The 16,420-nt window shown below is 33.7% G+C and overlaps 2 protein-coding genes across 2 annotated transcripts; one reads left to right on the top strand and one right to left on the bottom strand.

The window, feature by feature from the left end:
• Positions 1-5,394: 5,394 nt before the first annotated feature.
• On the top strand, positions 5,395-7,388 carry LOC114722746 (glycine-rich cell wall structural protein 1.0-like). Its single transcript, XM_028908842.1, has 2 exons — positions 5,395-5,497; positions 6,469-7,388. The coding sequence occupies exons 1-2, from the start codon at positions 5,395-5,397 to the stop codon at positions 7,386-7,388; spliced, it is 1,023 nt and encodes a 340-aa protein (XP_028764675.1).
• Positions 7,389-10,311: 2,923 nt separating this feature from the next.
• LOC114722752 (transmembrane emp24 domain-containing protein p24beta2) lies at positions 10,312-15,701 on the bottom strand. Its single transcript, XM_028908848.1, has 5 exons — positions 15,481-15,701; positions 15,112-15,333; positions 14,425-14,611; positions 13,837-13,944; positions 10,312-10,629 (listed from the first exon to the last, which is right to left on the bottom strand). Exons 2-5 carry the CDS (start codon positions 15,331-15,333, stop codon positions 10,496-10,498), a joined length of 651 nt encoding a protein of 216 aa, XP_028764681.1. The 5' UTR covers positions 15,481-15,701; the 3' UTR covers positions 10,312-10,495.
• Between the last annotated feature and the right edge of the window lie 719 nt (positions 15,702-16,420).

Here is a 16,420-nt window from a genome sequence, read left to right as displayed (position 1 = left end):
AAATCCCAAGTACGACAGGATAATCTAAAGGATATTTGACTCGACAAGTTAATATATCCCGTTCTTTATTTTCATATTTCTTATATTTGCTTTTTCTAGTATTTTATTTTCTTATTCAAATTAACCGCACAAAATAAAGTGATCATAGTTGCTCATCTTTTTCTCATTTTCTTAGGAAACAAGACAAATTTAAGAACAAGTATTATGTATGTCTAGTCCTAGGTGCAATAGGAAAAAACAGTGACTTGACAGGGGTGACCATGTAAAGAGATGTTTGGATTGCTCCTGACCTAACCTCACGTGATCGACCTGTGGCTTTCTTGATGGATTAGGTCTTGTTTGGATGGGTGGAGATACAATCAGTGTCTCCTTCCCTTGGTGTCCAAATTGCAGCCATAGAAATTAGGGAAAATTTTAGTGAAGAACCGCAGTAGACAATTTATTTCAAATAGTCTCCAAAACATTTTAAAATATCACTGCAGTACCAAAGGAGCAAACTGAAATTAATTTAAGATGAGAGAAGACATTGTTACCCCTCAACTCTGAAGCTCTTCCCTCTCTCTCTTAAAACTGAAAATAACTCAAGCTTCTTTCTCTCTCTCTCTCTCTCACTCTGAAAAATTCACTCTTCATCGAGAGAGATCATTCACCGTTGTTGTTGTTTTGGTAAGAAGAGCATTCACTGTCACTACTATTCTAGTATGGAGTACCTTCATCGTTGGTACTATTCTGGTAACAAAAGCCTCCGCTGTTGCCATAGTCTCTCTCTCTCTCTCTCTTTGTGTGTGCGACCTCTTTCACTGCCTTTCCATTCAAAAATTTACATATAATATTACAAAATTCTTCTCCATTTCTTCTATTATAGATTTTACAGGTTCGGTTTGGGCTATAGTGAAGTTTTGAGCTAGTAAGAAATTTTTTTACTACTCAGATTTGAGATAAAATTATACAGTGGGTTGATTTTAAATTCACACTGCTGAGTATTTAGAGTAAGCCTTTCAGTTCTTTCATGAATTGTATTGTGAATTTGCAAATTTTACTTCTCTAGAAAAATAATGATTTGGCGTTGTGAAAACTCATATTTTTATTGTGAATTTGTAAATTCTTTTTGTAAACCTATATTGTGTCTAATTATTGAAAATTGATTGAAATTAATACTTGAATGATGTGCAGCAACTTATTATATATGGCTAGCAACAATGGAAAGCATTTATTTTGCATCTTCTATAAGGGGAGGTGAATATGTGAAGACTTTAGAAACCAAAATGATATATGAAGTACCGCACTGAAATTTGTTAGCAACTACATAAATGCAAAACAAATTAATCCACTTGCAAATAGATGTATTTATATTGTTAATAGGTGTATCGATGTTGCAAATATCATAATTCTACTTTTAAACTGTCACTCTCAGATTTATGAATTGTTCTATTTAATTTATTAATGAAATGAATTTACTTGCAAATGGACGTATTTATATTGTTAATGGGTGTATCTGTGTTGTAAATTGTTCTAATCCTACTTGTGAACCGTCGCTTCTAGACTTGTGAATTGTTCTATTCAACTTTATGAATGAAATAAATCCACTTACAAATAGATGTATTTCTATTGTTAATGGGTATATCTATGTTGCAAATTACTCAATTCCACTTGTAAATAGTTCCTCCTACATTTGTGAATTATCATATTCATCTTCTTTAATGCAACTAATTTACTTACAAATGGACATGTTCTTATTGTTACTATATGTATCTTTCTTGCAAATTTTCTAATTTTAGTTATCAATATGACAACCACATTTCCAAAACATCAAGTTATTAAACAACGTATCCTTGCTGAAAATTCCCTAATTTCATTTGTTAGTAATACATCATATACTTATAAACTAATGGGGATAAGTAGAAAATTAGAATTAATTGACGTGAAACATACTCATAATATATATTCCCTGAAACTAAAATTGTACAAATTCTCTATACACAAATTTGAACACATTCTAAAGTAGCTTAAATTACATCTCGGATAGAAATATAACAATTGCTATGTCATTGCCTTTTTTTGTTTTGTTTTTATCTATTGAAATAGTTTCACAACAATGCCTAACTTCGTATTTTTTCTGTGAGTAATGAGCCACCATAACAACTCAGACTTTAGTATAGTGTGTTGTTCTATGGCACAAGGATATGAACTTTCAATACATTTGCACATGTGTACCAATAAAAACTCAAAATAATCAATGAACTCATAAACATTTAATTCCACCGCCACCAGCCATGTATAATAAGTTGTTGCACATCATTCAAATATTAATTTTAACCAATTTTTAATAATTAAACATAGTATACGTTTACAAGAGGAATTTGCAAATTCACAACAAAAATGAGTTTTTACAACACCAAATCACTATTTTTCTAGATAAGTGGAATTTGCAATTGAAAGGCTTGCTCTCAACACTTAATGGTGTGAATCTAAAATCAACCCACTGTATAATTTTATCTCAAATCTGAGAAGAAATGGAGCAGGATTTTACAATATTATGTGTAGAATTTCTTGAATGGAAAGGCAATGAAAGAGATCGCATACAGAGAGAGAGAGAGAGAGAGAGACTATGGCGACAGTGGGGGCTCTTGTTACCAAAATAGGGCCGACGACGAAGGCACTCTATAGAATAGCAGTGACAGGAAATGCTCTACTGACCATAACAACGACGACAGTGAATGATCTCTCTCAACACAACATCAAATTTTTCAGAGAGTAAGAAAGAGAAAAGCTTGAGTTATTGATAGTTTTAAAAGAGAGAGGGAAGAGCTTCAGCATCATAGTTTTGAGGGGTGACAATATCTTTTCTCTTTTCAAATTAATTTTAGTTTGCTCCTTTGGTCCTACAGTGATATTTTAGAATATTTTGAGGGTTGTTTGAAATAAATCGTCTAGTGCAGTCCTTCACTGAAATTTTCCCTTGAAATTAATCAAATAGCTTACAGTATGCCATATCATTGTGCTATTAAAATTAGAAATAAATCTTAATCATAGTGTGAATTTTTTTTACCAGCTTTGAACTATTTTTTAAGATCTTTTTTTTTAGCATGGAGTATTCAGTTTGTTTCATTTGCCTTATTTCAACTAAAAGATTTACGACAGGTTCATATTCCTGCAGACTGATTCAGATAACCATAAAAGATAAAGGAAAAAAAATTAACCACCGAGTATTTATATATAATATTTTGGACTTGTCCAACTTAAACTGAAAATTTTATCTCAGTTCAGCCTAATATTGATGGAGTCAGAGAGGATTATAAAGAGTGGCAAAACTATACCAAGTGTTTTTTTTCAATTTTTAATTAAAATGCTTGATTATGATAGAACTTTGCCTCTCTTTGTGATCCTGTCTAACTCAATTTATATCAATGTGGACTTCTAATAAACTCTACAGTTAAAATAAAATAAGATGGTCCAAGAAATTAGGTGTTTCACTCTAAAAAAATTTTTAAAAAAAGTTTAAAGGTACCTAGCAATTTTATAGCATCTGTCAGATTTATTTTTAATTTTTGATAGCATGATGATTTGACATATTTTGAGCTCTTAGATTAACCTTATAGACCATATTACGACACTGGGGGGTGCTGCCGTTAAGAGGATTCGGATTCTATTTGGATTAATGTTGGCAAAAATGACTTTTATCTTAATTAACTTTTGCAAAATTGAATTTTGGGCGCGAAAAATCAATTACCCTCGAAGTCAAGCCAAAGATCACTTTATTCATCTCATTAGTTTTTTCTTTTTTCCCCAACTGACTCATGACATGACGCCAAATAAGTTCTAATTAGTTCACTCCAACTAGGAGTATTTATTAGTTAAGTTAGTTATTTAAAACAAATGTGTATTAATTTTTTAAATTATTCTTATTTAATCATGTATATTAAAACTCCAGTTAGGGAATATTGGTATTTAATATCTTTGTTTTTCTCTTTCTCCTCTTTTGGCTTCCTTGAGCAGCAATGAGAATTTTTATTCGAACAATCACATAGCTCATAACCTTAATTTTGGGCTATGAGATAAGGATGGCAATGGAACGTGCTCTATATAATTAATATTTAAAATATAGAAAAGTAAAGCAAGCGCCAAAAAAAGAAAATTGGTGCATGTTATGAAAATAAGTGCAAGTTACAAGTATTTATTTAAGAGGCTAAATAACAGGTCCTTGTTCCCTGCCTTGGCACGCACCACGTTAAAGCGTTGAAGAAAGACGTGTGTGTAGATTCGAGCTGAGTCAGGAGTTGAAATAAGGGCAACTGGATATGGCATGCAAATTTGGATAACATGAAAAACTATCTATGTTTTTAGTTCTGTTGACTGGGAAGCTTCCTAAATGCCTACTATAAAACATAGTTAATTAATTTATAAAGATTAAGGGAACTAAAAGTTTATTTTAAAATATTTATATTTATTTTTTTAAAAAACTAATTTGCCTAACTTATAAACTGATATATAATCTAATAATACATAAGTATTTCAGAAAAGCCATGTAACATATATTATAATTAAGTGATTTTTTTAACTTTTTTAATCTCTTCAAACTATTCAACTAGATCCTATAAGGACCAAAGGTAGTAGATATTCCTCTAATCCTATTAATAAGTTAAGAAAAAGAACCTTTTTTAAGTTTTATTTACAAGTACCATTATTAAATTTTTAATATAAATATACTATTATATTCTTTATTTAGTATTTTTGTATATTTTTATTTTCTTAAAAAATATATACTCCTCCAATCCTTAATATAAGACCTATTTAACTAATTTGATTAGATTAAAGAAGTTAGGTAAGTTAGTTAATTATAAAAAATATGACATGTTTTTCCTAAAACACCATAATTATGTTTCTTAATATCATCCCTTCCTCACTTACTTGATTATGGTTGAGGAACTATTCATAGGGATAATTAAGAAAAAATAATAAATAGGAGAAATAGGTCTTATACTTAGGATCAACTTTAACTTAACAATTAGATCCTATATTAAAAATTGGAGAAGTATCAAATAGGGATGTTAAGTAGGCTTCCATTTAACACAGCTCAAGAATATTTGCATGTTATCCAAATTTACATGCCAGTTGTCCATATTTCAACCGCCTACTTGGCTCAAATCAGCACACACGTCTTTCTTCAATGCTTCAATGGGGTGCGTGTCGAATGAGTAGAAAATGACCCTTCTACGTAGACTTCAACGAAAGCCTTGTAATCTGCACCCATTTTACAATATTATTTATTTGTTTGCCTGGTAATCTGATTTGCATTACTATATATATGCATACTAGGTTCGTAGAGAGCATGCACGTTTAATTTATGATGTCCCACTCGATCTAAGTCTAAGGTTAAAGACTGTTAAGACCAAAATGATCATCAAGGCCTTCATTCTCTTTTGCTTTCTGGTTTATGTTCTTCTCATTTCTAATTTGGTAGCTGCACGGCATGAGCCATCAAATGGTGAGCTGCAAGGTCTGAATCCTAAACCAAAACCCTAACTTTTCACTCCCATTATGGTTTTTTGATAGTTATAGGACTATATTAGTGGTTGTGTTACTCCAACTAATTTGGAAAATGATTAAAGTTTTATATGCTTTTTAGTCAATACACTGACGCTAAATTGCACATGTTCTTTTTTTAAGTTTTTCTCTTATGAGGAATATTTTTTTCCTCTATATGGTCTATAAATTCACGCTGGATTGCGCTTTTTTTTTTTTAATACTATGTGCAAAATAAAATATTCCAATTAAAACAAGACAATAAACTCTGAATTTTTTGCGTAAATGACTCCTGCTTACAGCTAATTAGGGTGATATATTGTAAGTATGAATTGCAAATAATTCAAGACTTCAAAATGCTGCATATTTTGTAAGATTTACATATTAATTAGAAAGTATTTACATATAACTAAGTATTTAGGTAGTTTCCTATAACAATATTGTGAGTCTCATGCTTTGCATAGAATATGTGCAAGCCACACATGCTGGTCATGACTTATGGATGTGGCTTTCTATAAATTATATGTACCAATATATTGATACTGATATTTCAAATATATGTATGTATAATTTATGTAACTGCATATATATGTTGATTTAGGCATACATTAATTAGATTGGAATCGCAAGTTTCACAGTGGTATCGGACTTATTATAGTTGTCCAAACTTATAATGCTTATAAGGAAACAAAAAAACAAAAAACTATAATGCTTGTACTTTTATTTTCTTCGTTTTTTAAACTAATTTGTACCTTTATTTTCTTGAGGTATATGAAGTAATAGGAAATAATGCAAATGATGAAGTAAAGCGCAGACATCCAAGTCTTTGAAGAACTGTGCAAAATATTCCTTGATTTCCCTTAAATTAAGTTCTCATAGTAAAGTAAAACGTGTCCTACGTGTCCTGTGGACAAATATTCATTTGCATGTTTTTTCCGGTTTCAGTGAGTCTAGCAGAAGAATCAAAAGCTAGAATTGCTGAACATACGAATGCAACTGGTATTGGTTATGGTGGTGGCATAAAAGAAGGAAGTGGAGATGGTGATAGCAACTATGGGGTAGTTGGAGGTAGAGGCGGTGATAGTTACGGTGATGGTAGTAGTGGAAGTGGAGGTAGCTATGGTGGTGGAGGAAAAGGAGGAAGTGGTGGTGGGAAAGGAGGTAGTGGAGGTGGTGGCAGCCATGGTGGTGGAGGAAAAGGAGGAAGTAGTGGTGGCGGCGGCAAAGGAGGTAGTGGAGGCGGTGGAAGCTACGGTGGCGGAGGAAAAGGAGGAAGTGGTGGTGGTGGTGGGAAAGGAGGTAGTGGAGGTGGTGGTAACCACGGTGGTGGAGGAAAAGGAGGAAGTGGTGGAGGAAGTAGCGGGGGTGGTGGGAAAGGAGGTAGTGGAGGCGGTGGCAGCTATGGTGGCGGAGGAAAAGGAGGAAGTAGTGGTGGTGGTGGGAAAGGAGGTAGTGGAGGTGGTGGTAGCCAAGGCGGTGGAGGAAAAGGAGGAAGTGGTGGAGGAAGTAGCGGTGGTGGTGGGAAAGGAGGCGGTGGAGGCGGTGGCAGCTATGGTGGTGGAGGAAAAGGAGGAAGTGGTGGTGGTGGTGGCGGCGGCAAAAGAGGTAGTGGAGGCGGTGGCAGTCATGGTGGTGGAGGGAAAGGAGGAAGTGGAGGAGGCAGCCATGGTGGTGGTGGAAAGGGAGGAAGTGGTGGTGGCGGTAAGGGAGGGAGTGGTGGAGGCAATTATGGCGGTGGTGGGAAAGGAGGAAGCGGTGGTGGCGGCGGAGAAGGGAATGGTGGGAGTAGTGGGGGAGGTGGCCATGGTGGCAGCGGCGGCAAAGGAGGAAGTGGCAGTGTGGGGGGCAGTGACAATGGGTATTAACCATAACTATAATTGAAACTACAAGTGTATGAAACGAAAATAAAATGTCACCTGTAATATAATGCAATAGCAGCGACATGGTCAACTACGTACAAATAACCCATATGTTGTCATAACCTCGGTCGTATAATGATGGATCTCTCTCTCTTTGTGTTTGTATGATCGCTAGCTCCAATATATGGGGAGATTCATTATAATAAAAATGCAAACTTTTTTGTTAGTCCAAAAGCTCTAAACTAACCCATGAATTAACTCACACAAAGCAAGCCAATTGTCAAACTAATATCTTCTCAACACTTGGCATGTATTAGAGAGAGGGTGTGGAAATTGTCCTTTGGGATCCTAAATATATAAACTTGTTCTGAGATTTATTTTAATTTTATAATATCTCAATTCATTTTTTTTCATAAAGTTATAATTTTTATCTTAGCTAACCCTATTGATTTAAGCTGCACTTGTGAGAGGTTTTCTCGTTATGAAGTAGTTTCTAGTACAAATCTAGTACAAATGATTAAATAAGGTATCTAAGAGAAACTAGCATTCAAATTTTATAAATAATTAACCTAATTAATTTTATTAATCTCAGTAAATTAATTATTTAATTTTTACGTTTAGAATCAGACAGAGTATCATAAAAGAGCAAGATTCTTCAAATCAAAATGTAAACCCCAAAAATCTAAAGAGGGCCACTATAATGCTCAAGAGCCCAAATTTACAAATTGCCGGCTTGTTGGCTGAAGGTGGCTTAAGTGCTGTTTTTGTTTGTCATAAAGCACAGGGCACAATTGTAAAAGTAGCATCATTTCAAAATCCCATTTTGATACAAGTGGCCAATTTAGAATTTTGTTTATTGGGATGAGTTTCTGGAATTTCAAATTTCAAATGTTATTTTATTGGTATTTTCCCAATAAATAACTCATTTTATTTATTTTTTTCTTTTGAAAAAATGGGTTGCAATTTTTTGGTCTTTTGAAACGGAGGGAGTAGTATCCAAACACAAATTTAAATTTCTTGGGGAGGAAAAAAACCTTTTCCATAGTGATTTTCATTGGGTTTCACTTGCTTCAACTCTTTGGGATATCTACGAAAAGACCTTTTCAATAGTAATCATTTTATATTTAATATTTGTATACAAACATATTTTTTAAATTTTATTTCTATGTAATCATGTTTGGTTAATAGTTCCTCTCACCGCAATCATTGTTCCTTAAAAAATGAGAATCTAAATTCATGACCTTGTACTTACCAATCTTTATTCCCGCCTCTCTATTACTTCATTGCCCTCCTCTGTCAAAAATTAATGTACGACCACTTTTATTTTAGTCTATATTACTATCTCAGATCCTAAATGTAAAAACTAAATAAAAGATTCATTTTGATTTTAAATATAATATCTCAATTGATTTTGTTTGTCAAATTTATATTTTTCCTCTTAAAATATCCCTCTTGAAGGCACATAATAAGAGAATTTCTATCAAAAAGTGGTTAATAACTAAACAGGATATTTTAAAAAAACCATTACACATTCATCACATATAACTAACTTAACTAATATTTTTAATATATATAAATTAGTTATTTAGTTCTTATATATGAGAGAAAATATTATGTCTCATTCCATTTCATTCCTATCTTTTTCTAATAACCAAACGGTCTGTTTCTTCTAAAATTCCTTCACAACATTGGCGTGACTTGTCATTCCCACCTCATTACCTTTTCCCAAAAAATGTGACAATCATTCAAGGGAGAAGATTTTAGTAGTTAGTTTTATATACTTAATATATTTTTGTCCAAATAAATCAAAACAAGTGGATTTTAAGATGTTAATAATATTAATAATAACAATTTGTTATAGAATAAATAATATATAAAAAAATCCACATATCTTGTTTTGATTGAAAACAAGCAACCGTTGCAAATAAAGTTCATTTCTTTTCTATGTATTTTTAAATATATAGTTCAAAGCATGGTCTGCATACTTAAAACTAAAGCTTATAACATGGAATTTAGTTTTTTTTTTTTGTGTACAAGGGAAAAGGCAATTTAGTAATTTATAGCATGCCAAACTCCTAATAAGTTTTTAGTCTCAAGGAATGTTTGGATATAATCAAAACTATAATTTTGAAAATAATATTATAATATATGAAGTACGTATTTGGATGAGTGTATTTCGATGTGTGAAAAAAAGCTTTTAATTGGTACCCAAAAGCAAAAATGTTGTGAGCCTGTTTGGCTCAGAGTTTGGAGGGCAATAAGTTACTTTTTTTCTTTTTTAAGTAGAAGGACGTTTGAAAAAGTTGTGATGTTTGGATTAACAATAGAGCAATCTGACTTTTGCATAAAAAGTTACAATAAACTATAAGTAAACATTAGTTACGTATGGCTTATGGCTTATAACTTATGACTTTTGAAATAGAGAGAGAGAGAGAGAGAGAAAGCTAAGAAATTTACTACCTCTCCTGATTCTTATTATAAGCTTTAAATAACTAATTTGTAGACAACAAAAAATCAATTAAAAGTAATAAGTTAAAAATATATTTTTGTTTTCAAATATGCTTTTATAATAAATGATAAAAAATAAAAGAAAATATATGATATCAACAAGAGCTTATAAATAATCTAAAATTATTATATTACGTAAATTGATAATTTTTTTATTTTTATTATTTAATAAAGTCTTACTCATTTTAGTAATTTTACAAGCTAAAATTACTAATTCAATCATAATCCAAATAATTTTTTACCCAATCTAACTTTCACAAATTAAATTTTATAAACTCCAGTTCAAACATAGTTCATATCACCCAATTTGACTTTTACCCAATCTCATTTTTTTAAAAATCAGATTGACAAGAAACTATTGTTCTAATCACTAATTCAAAGGGACCCACTCAACGAAAGTTAACACCAAAGCTTCAAACTCGGGACAGCATAGCAAGATTTGTAACTTTTGAATAAAATTACAAATGTTACTACAGTGTTGAGTAAAATTACAAGTAAATTAATAATCCAGCTCATCCAAAAGTCAAGAAATAAATTTTTTTAAAAAAGGTACTATTATGTTCTCATTCTGTAATATTACAAGGTCCCAAAGCACTTTAGCGGCTTTAAACTCTTGATGTTCCCATCCTCCGTTCAAACAACCGCTGCAGAAGGTACACTTGAAGCGCGCTAGCTCCGACCAGCGCGGCGGATTCAAAGATTGCCTTGTGCACTGCTCTTCGGCTCATGGCTTCGTTCACTGCATTTCGAGTGATAAGAACACGTAATACAATCATAAATCACAAGTCATATAGCCACAACACTCATAATAAAAAATGGGCCACATCCATAGGGAGAACACCACAAAGAACCTTTCAGTATTCATCTATCTGGGAAGAGAATACAAGCAGCAGAGTTCAGTAAATAAGATTTATTGAGCCAAGCTCCTCAAAAGGCTTAGCATGAGGATCTAGTCTAAGGCCAGACCTTGGGTTACTCCTAAGCTAGAGAATGCAGATCTTGTACTACTCCCATCTATGCCTAGCTTATCTGCAAGGGAAGAAGCTCTAGCTATAGCCGAACATCATTTAAACAGGGCTGTAAAGAGAATGAAACAAAAAGTAGGTCTGCACCAAACGGATAGAGCTTGAGGCGGGCCAATGGGTTTTTCTTAAGCTACAACCTTACCAACAAATTTCTGCAGCCTCTAGAAGCTCTGAAAAATTGGCACCAAGATATTCTGGGCTTAATAGAATCATCTAAAGGGTTGATCCAGTTTCTTATAAATTGGAACTACCATCAGAGTCAAGAATTCATCCTAGCCTCCACATTTCCCTCTCCCTCAGTGAAACGGCATCATCCGACACTTGATTGGCCTGGTCCACCTCCAAACTTAGCACCAGACAAGATTTTGAACAGGAGAATGGGAAGGAAAGGGGGTAGGATCACAACTGAGGTGTTAGTGCAGTGGAAGGACCTTCCGGATGGACTGGCAGGCTGGATTTCCCTATTTCACCCGCAGAAACAGCATTCCTCTTTCATTATTGCAAAGGTCAAGGGTTCTTCCACCCCGGCGATTATTGATGTATAAATTGTAATATGCACACGACGGGTAGGTGTTAGTTATAATAAAAGTAGCTGTTAGAAGCTAGGAGTTAGAAGCCTATATAAGAAGAATGAATTGTAATTAGATATTATGCTTTCTTAAGCAACATTCGGAGTACCTATTCACAATCTTTCTTGTCCTCTTCTTTACCAAAAAAAAAAGAAAGGACTGATGACCCTAAAACTCACAAAGTACCTATTCACAATTTTTCTTTAAGCAAAAAAAAGAAAGGACAAAAAAAATTTGGGGAGGGGGCGGCTATTTTCTTTCCTCCTCTTCTCTACCACTATTCATCAAAGACTGATGACCCTAAAACTCACATGGAGAAGGTCGATGAAGCCGTAGTCCTGCTTGTTCAAGCACAAAGTAATGCCTAAAGAGACCAAGGTAGTTAGACAATGTGTCAGGTAATTGAAGTGCAATTTCGAAGTGCCCAAATGGGTGTCAAATGGCTAGAACTTACTTTCAGGTCAAATTAATTAGTTTCCTATTTCCAGATTTGTTTTGTCAAATCCTTGAAATTAATATCTATGCGCATGTATGCATATATAATTGCACGTAACATTATTCACATGCTTGATGACATAGAAAGTGATGTGGAAAGATCAAAAGTTCCCTAAAATGAAAAGAGAAGGGCCAAGGATTTAAGGAAAAGAAGCAAGAGGTCTAATTTGTAAAAATAATGCAGGGCCCACATTGAAAGAAATTTACGGTTTAATTAATTGAACTGTCTTGTGTAGATAGCCGAGAAATAGGGGACAAAATGACTTTGATTGTTCCAACTTAAATCAACTTGAAGGACAAGAAAATAAAGGAACAAGGCATGTGAATTAAATTTTGGCAAATTAAACTGGGATGTGACAGTTACATGGATTATGTATTACAATTAAAACAATACAAACAATATTAGTTTGGTTTTCCAAAAACATTTCACATGGACTTTTGTTGGGGCAGCCTCAGCCATGATGGAGATATCCTATGAGATAGTGAATCTTGATTAAAGGCTTTTACATATCGGGTCTGAGGTTAATCATGTATGAAAAATGCATTCATATGAAATTCAGAATCATTGTTTATGAATTTCAAATTTTAGTCTGTCGAATGTATCAAAGGAGTAGGCCCAATGCTGAGAACAAATCTGATGGTAATGGAAAGAAGACTAAGAGTAGGCTCAAAACCCACAATACTGTGAGCTGATATGTCACCGAGAGTTTTGTGGCCATGAAAGAAAAGATAGACACATTAGACTGGAGGTGACTTGAACCTCTCGACAGTTAAGGGAAGCATAATACCGTTGCCTGAGTGTTTAGATATTTTTTAACATCCACTTTCTCAACTTCCATTTTCTCTCTGTATCCCTATTTCTCCCTTGCTCTTATTACTTTTGACCTTTATCTGCATATTATTCCCTCTTTCTCCGTCCCCTGCCCCTTCTTCATTTGGGGTTCAACGACAATTTTGGTATCAAAACGGGCTCCACCACCTATTGATGAAATTGATACGGTTATGGCGATCATATTGTTCTCCCTCCTGATCCCCCCGACCGAACCAAAAAACCAAAAAAAAAAAAAAAAACCATGGTCTTGTTAGAAAATTTGCTCAAATTTGGATGCCACTTGAACGACAAAGGAGGAGTTTAGTTTCCTCACATAAATCCTGTCTTATTAGCAGTCTTCCTCTCCAAGGGAAAGTTCTTCCAATCAGGAGGCAAATAATGAGAAATTTAGAGACTTGAACCACTAAGGATGAGTTTCCTCACTTGTTCAACTTTTTTTTCCCACTTTATGCTATTGTGTTCTGGACTAGCAATAGACCTAGGTTATTTTTCTTTTGTCAGAGCTGATGATTTGAAACGTAGAATAATTGTTTTCTGCCATTCTCTCTTTCAACACACCATTTCTCTCTTTACCCTTTTTTCTCTATCACTCTTCTTCTGTTTCTCTGTTTTTTCTATTTCTCCCTCTTTCTCCTTCCCCTTCTCCGCTTCCTTTTGTGATCTACATCTGTATCCAAAAGAGTATCCAAGCGTACAGAGCAACACTGCAAAGTACTTAGAATTGAAGATGTAGCCCACTATGATTCCAAAACTTAAAGAAATCATAATCAGAAAACTTAGGCCATAAACCCAGAGAAGATTCAGAAACTGAAAGTACCATATTTAACAATGCAGTTAAGAAACTAGAAAATGCATTTAGAAGGAAAAAAACCAAATACATATATACACTAGATAGCACTTGCAACTATAGAGTCAATATACTGTGGCGCTTAGTTTTTATGTACAAAAGAATGTAGTTGCTAAAGGTTTTAAAAATAAATAAATAAATAATAAATAAAAACAAGAAGATGTTTTTCAAAAAGTACCTATAGCTTGGCGGTCAGTCTGAGCCTCCAACCAATGCTGTTCAAACTGGATATTGTAAAGAGCTTCCTCCAACTTAGCTATCTGTTCCAGCAAAGGATTGAAATGCTCTGCAGAATAACTGTCATGATGAGTGATGAAAACTAGAGCAGAAAACTGCACAATTATATAAAGTATGCAAAGCAATACTAACAAACAGAAACAAGAATTTAAAAAAAAAAAAAAAAAAATTCCACTAGTTATCCTAGACGAGATGAATCTCCAATAAAACACACCACAGGAATGTTTCCGTCCATGCTTTCTTCAGATCTAAACCACAAACCACCCCACAACAGTCCCAAACTGCTACAACATTTCTGCTGTCAAAAACAGCTACATAACTTCCTCGGAACTACCCAAATCTGTCCCAAAAAGTCATGTAACTGCCTAAAATCTACCTTATCTACAGCACAGACTGGTTAAAAATTACCCAGAATAGTTACCTAATAGTGTCCATCATAGTTTATCTCAAATTCTAGGCATTTCACGAAACAAGAGAAGGTAACTATAAAAAGCAAAAACAAGAGGGCGTAATGGCATAGGTACTCTACCATCTTTTGCATGTTGCTCAAAATAAGAGAAGTGACCAACGTGTACATCAAAGTCAATCGTCTCATGATAAGGGGACTTGTTATTGAAGCAGAATTTATGAACCCCTGACTTGTGCGCCACAAACTCAAACTTTTCACTGGTCTTATCACGGAAATCTTGAACTTGCTCACCTGAAGGTCCCTTCACCTGAAATAACAGATGGAGGAATGATATTCGAAAGTAGCATGGCAAGATACAAAGGACAAGAAAGATAAATTCACAGCAAAAACAAATCATCTCATTAGCTTTCTAAGTCAGACACATTGGTACTTTGATGTCCTCTAGCTAGAACAAAAATAGTGAAAAAGTTAATAATTCCAAGATCTGATTAGAGTTTCACAATATCTTAGAAAAATCACAAATTCCTGGTCACGAACTTCTTCTGAAGAAACTCATAAAGGCTTCTCCAATATGTATGCATTAGCGGAAAAATTAAAACTTCTACAGGTATGAAGATTATCATAAAATTAAAGCAAGTCTAAATGGAAAATAAGTTGCAAAATGTGTGACCATCAATGGTTTTTAGACAAGAATCCATATAAATCAAGAGTAAACCACAATCCATGAACTCATTACCTAGTGAACCATTTCGCTCAAGAATCACCAAAGATTTGGGTAGAAAAGAATTTTTCAGAAAATGTACATACCACGAGATCGACACCTTCATTTGAATAATGCCAGGGAGAGTCAGCCTTAATGACAACGAAAGAAACATGGACAGTATCACCCTCGTATTTAACATCGTGGGAGAAGCATTCCTCTTTCTCTATCACAAATCTAATCCCTTCTGACCCTTTCAAGTTGTATAGTATTCCAATCAACATAAACACCCAAAATTGCCTCAAGGAGCCCCAGCCTGATGATCTCATCTGCACAAATCGAGAGACGAAACCCAAAAACAGAACCAAACAAAAAAGAAGGGGTCATTATTCAAATCAAGTAGTTTAATTTAGTAAACCCAGATCCAGGAACTGAAATATTTAAAAAAATAAAAATAAAGTGGAAGTGAAAGATGCCTTTTTTTGGTGCTCAGAAATTGCGGACAAAATTATCCGATAGAGAGAGATCTAACGTAGCAGCTAAGTTGATTGGACAGCCTGGTTTCCTTACGGTTCCTATAATCTGAGAGACAGAAACGTCGTACAGGGTGAGTTGCGTCGAGCTATCTACTTCAACCGCAGAACAGGCGAGTTGAAACTTGAAGGCTTGAAGCCAGGCGGAGACCGTGTGCGGTTCTAAACGGCGTCGTTAGTAACGTTTTATGTCGTGGCGCGCTGGTGGCATTTTGCCATTTTCTCCTGTGCCAATTGCCAAAGGCATGATTTTCCATCCATGGCTTGTCATGTGATCGGGGACTGAACTAGATCGTTGTATTTAGATTAATAGGGGTAGAGATGACTTTTACTTTATTTAACTTTTAGAAAGTCAAATAATGTAGGGGGGTTATTTGGGTAGGCTTTTATGAAAAGATTAGTGGAGAGAAAACTTGCTTTGAAGATATAATTGGAAAACATTTTTAGATATAAAATAACTAAAAAAAGACATGAATTTTATTAAATATATATAATGTGATAACAGGTTAATATAATTTTTAATTCTTAAAATTTAGGTTTATTTTAATTTTAGTTCTTTAAGTTTTAAACCCATGATTTTATAGTTATATATTTGAAATTTGAGAGACTAAAAAAATGAACTAAATCTTAGTTTCAAATTTTAGGAACCAAAAAATATATTAACCTTTTGATAAATTAAGAGAAATATTAAAATTAAAAATATAAAAATAAATAGCTAATGTATTATTAGAAAAAATATAAATACTGAACAAATCACTTAATTAAATATATCTAATCTGATTTTTGTACATATGGATATTATTTTCATTTTATTTTTGTCTTCTTATGATACTCCTGTAAATATCAAGTTATTGGCGGTTGTTTTAGAGAAATTTTGTCTTTT

The sequence above is a fragment of the Neltuma alba genome, unplaced genomic scaffold, assembly GCF_004799145.2.
Source record: "Neltuma alba isolate B1F8T4 unplaced genomic scaffold, ASM479914v2 tig00012111_pilon, whole genome shotgun sequence".
NCBI lineage: Eukaryota > Viridiplantae > Streptophyta > Magnoliopsida > Fabales > Fabaceae > Neltuma > Neltuma alba.
The sequence above is the reverse complement of the archived record's forward strand: the minus strand, read 5'-3'. Positions and strand labels throughout refer to the sequence as shown.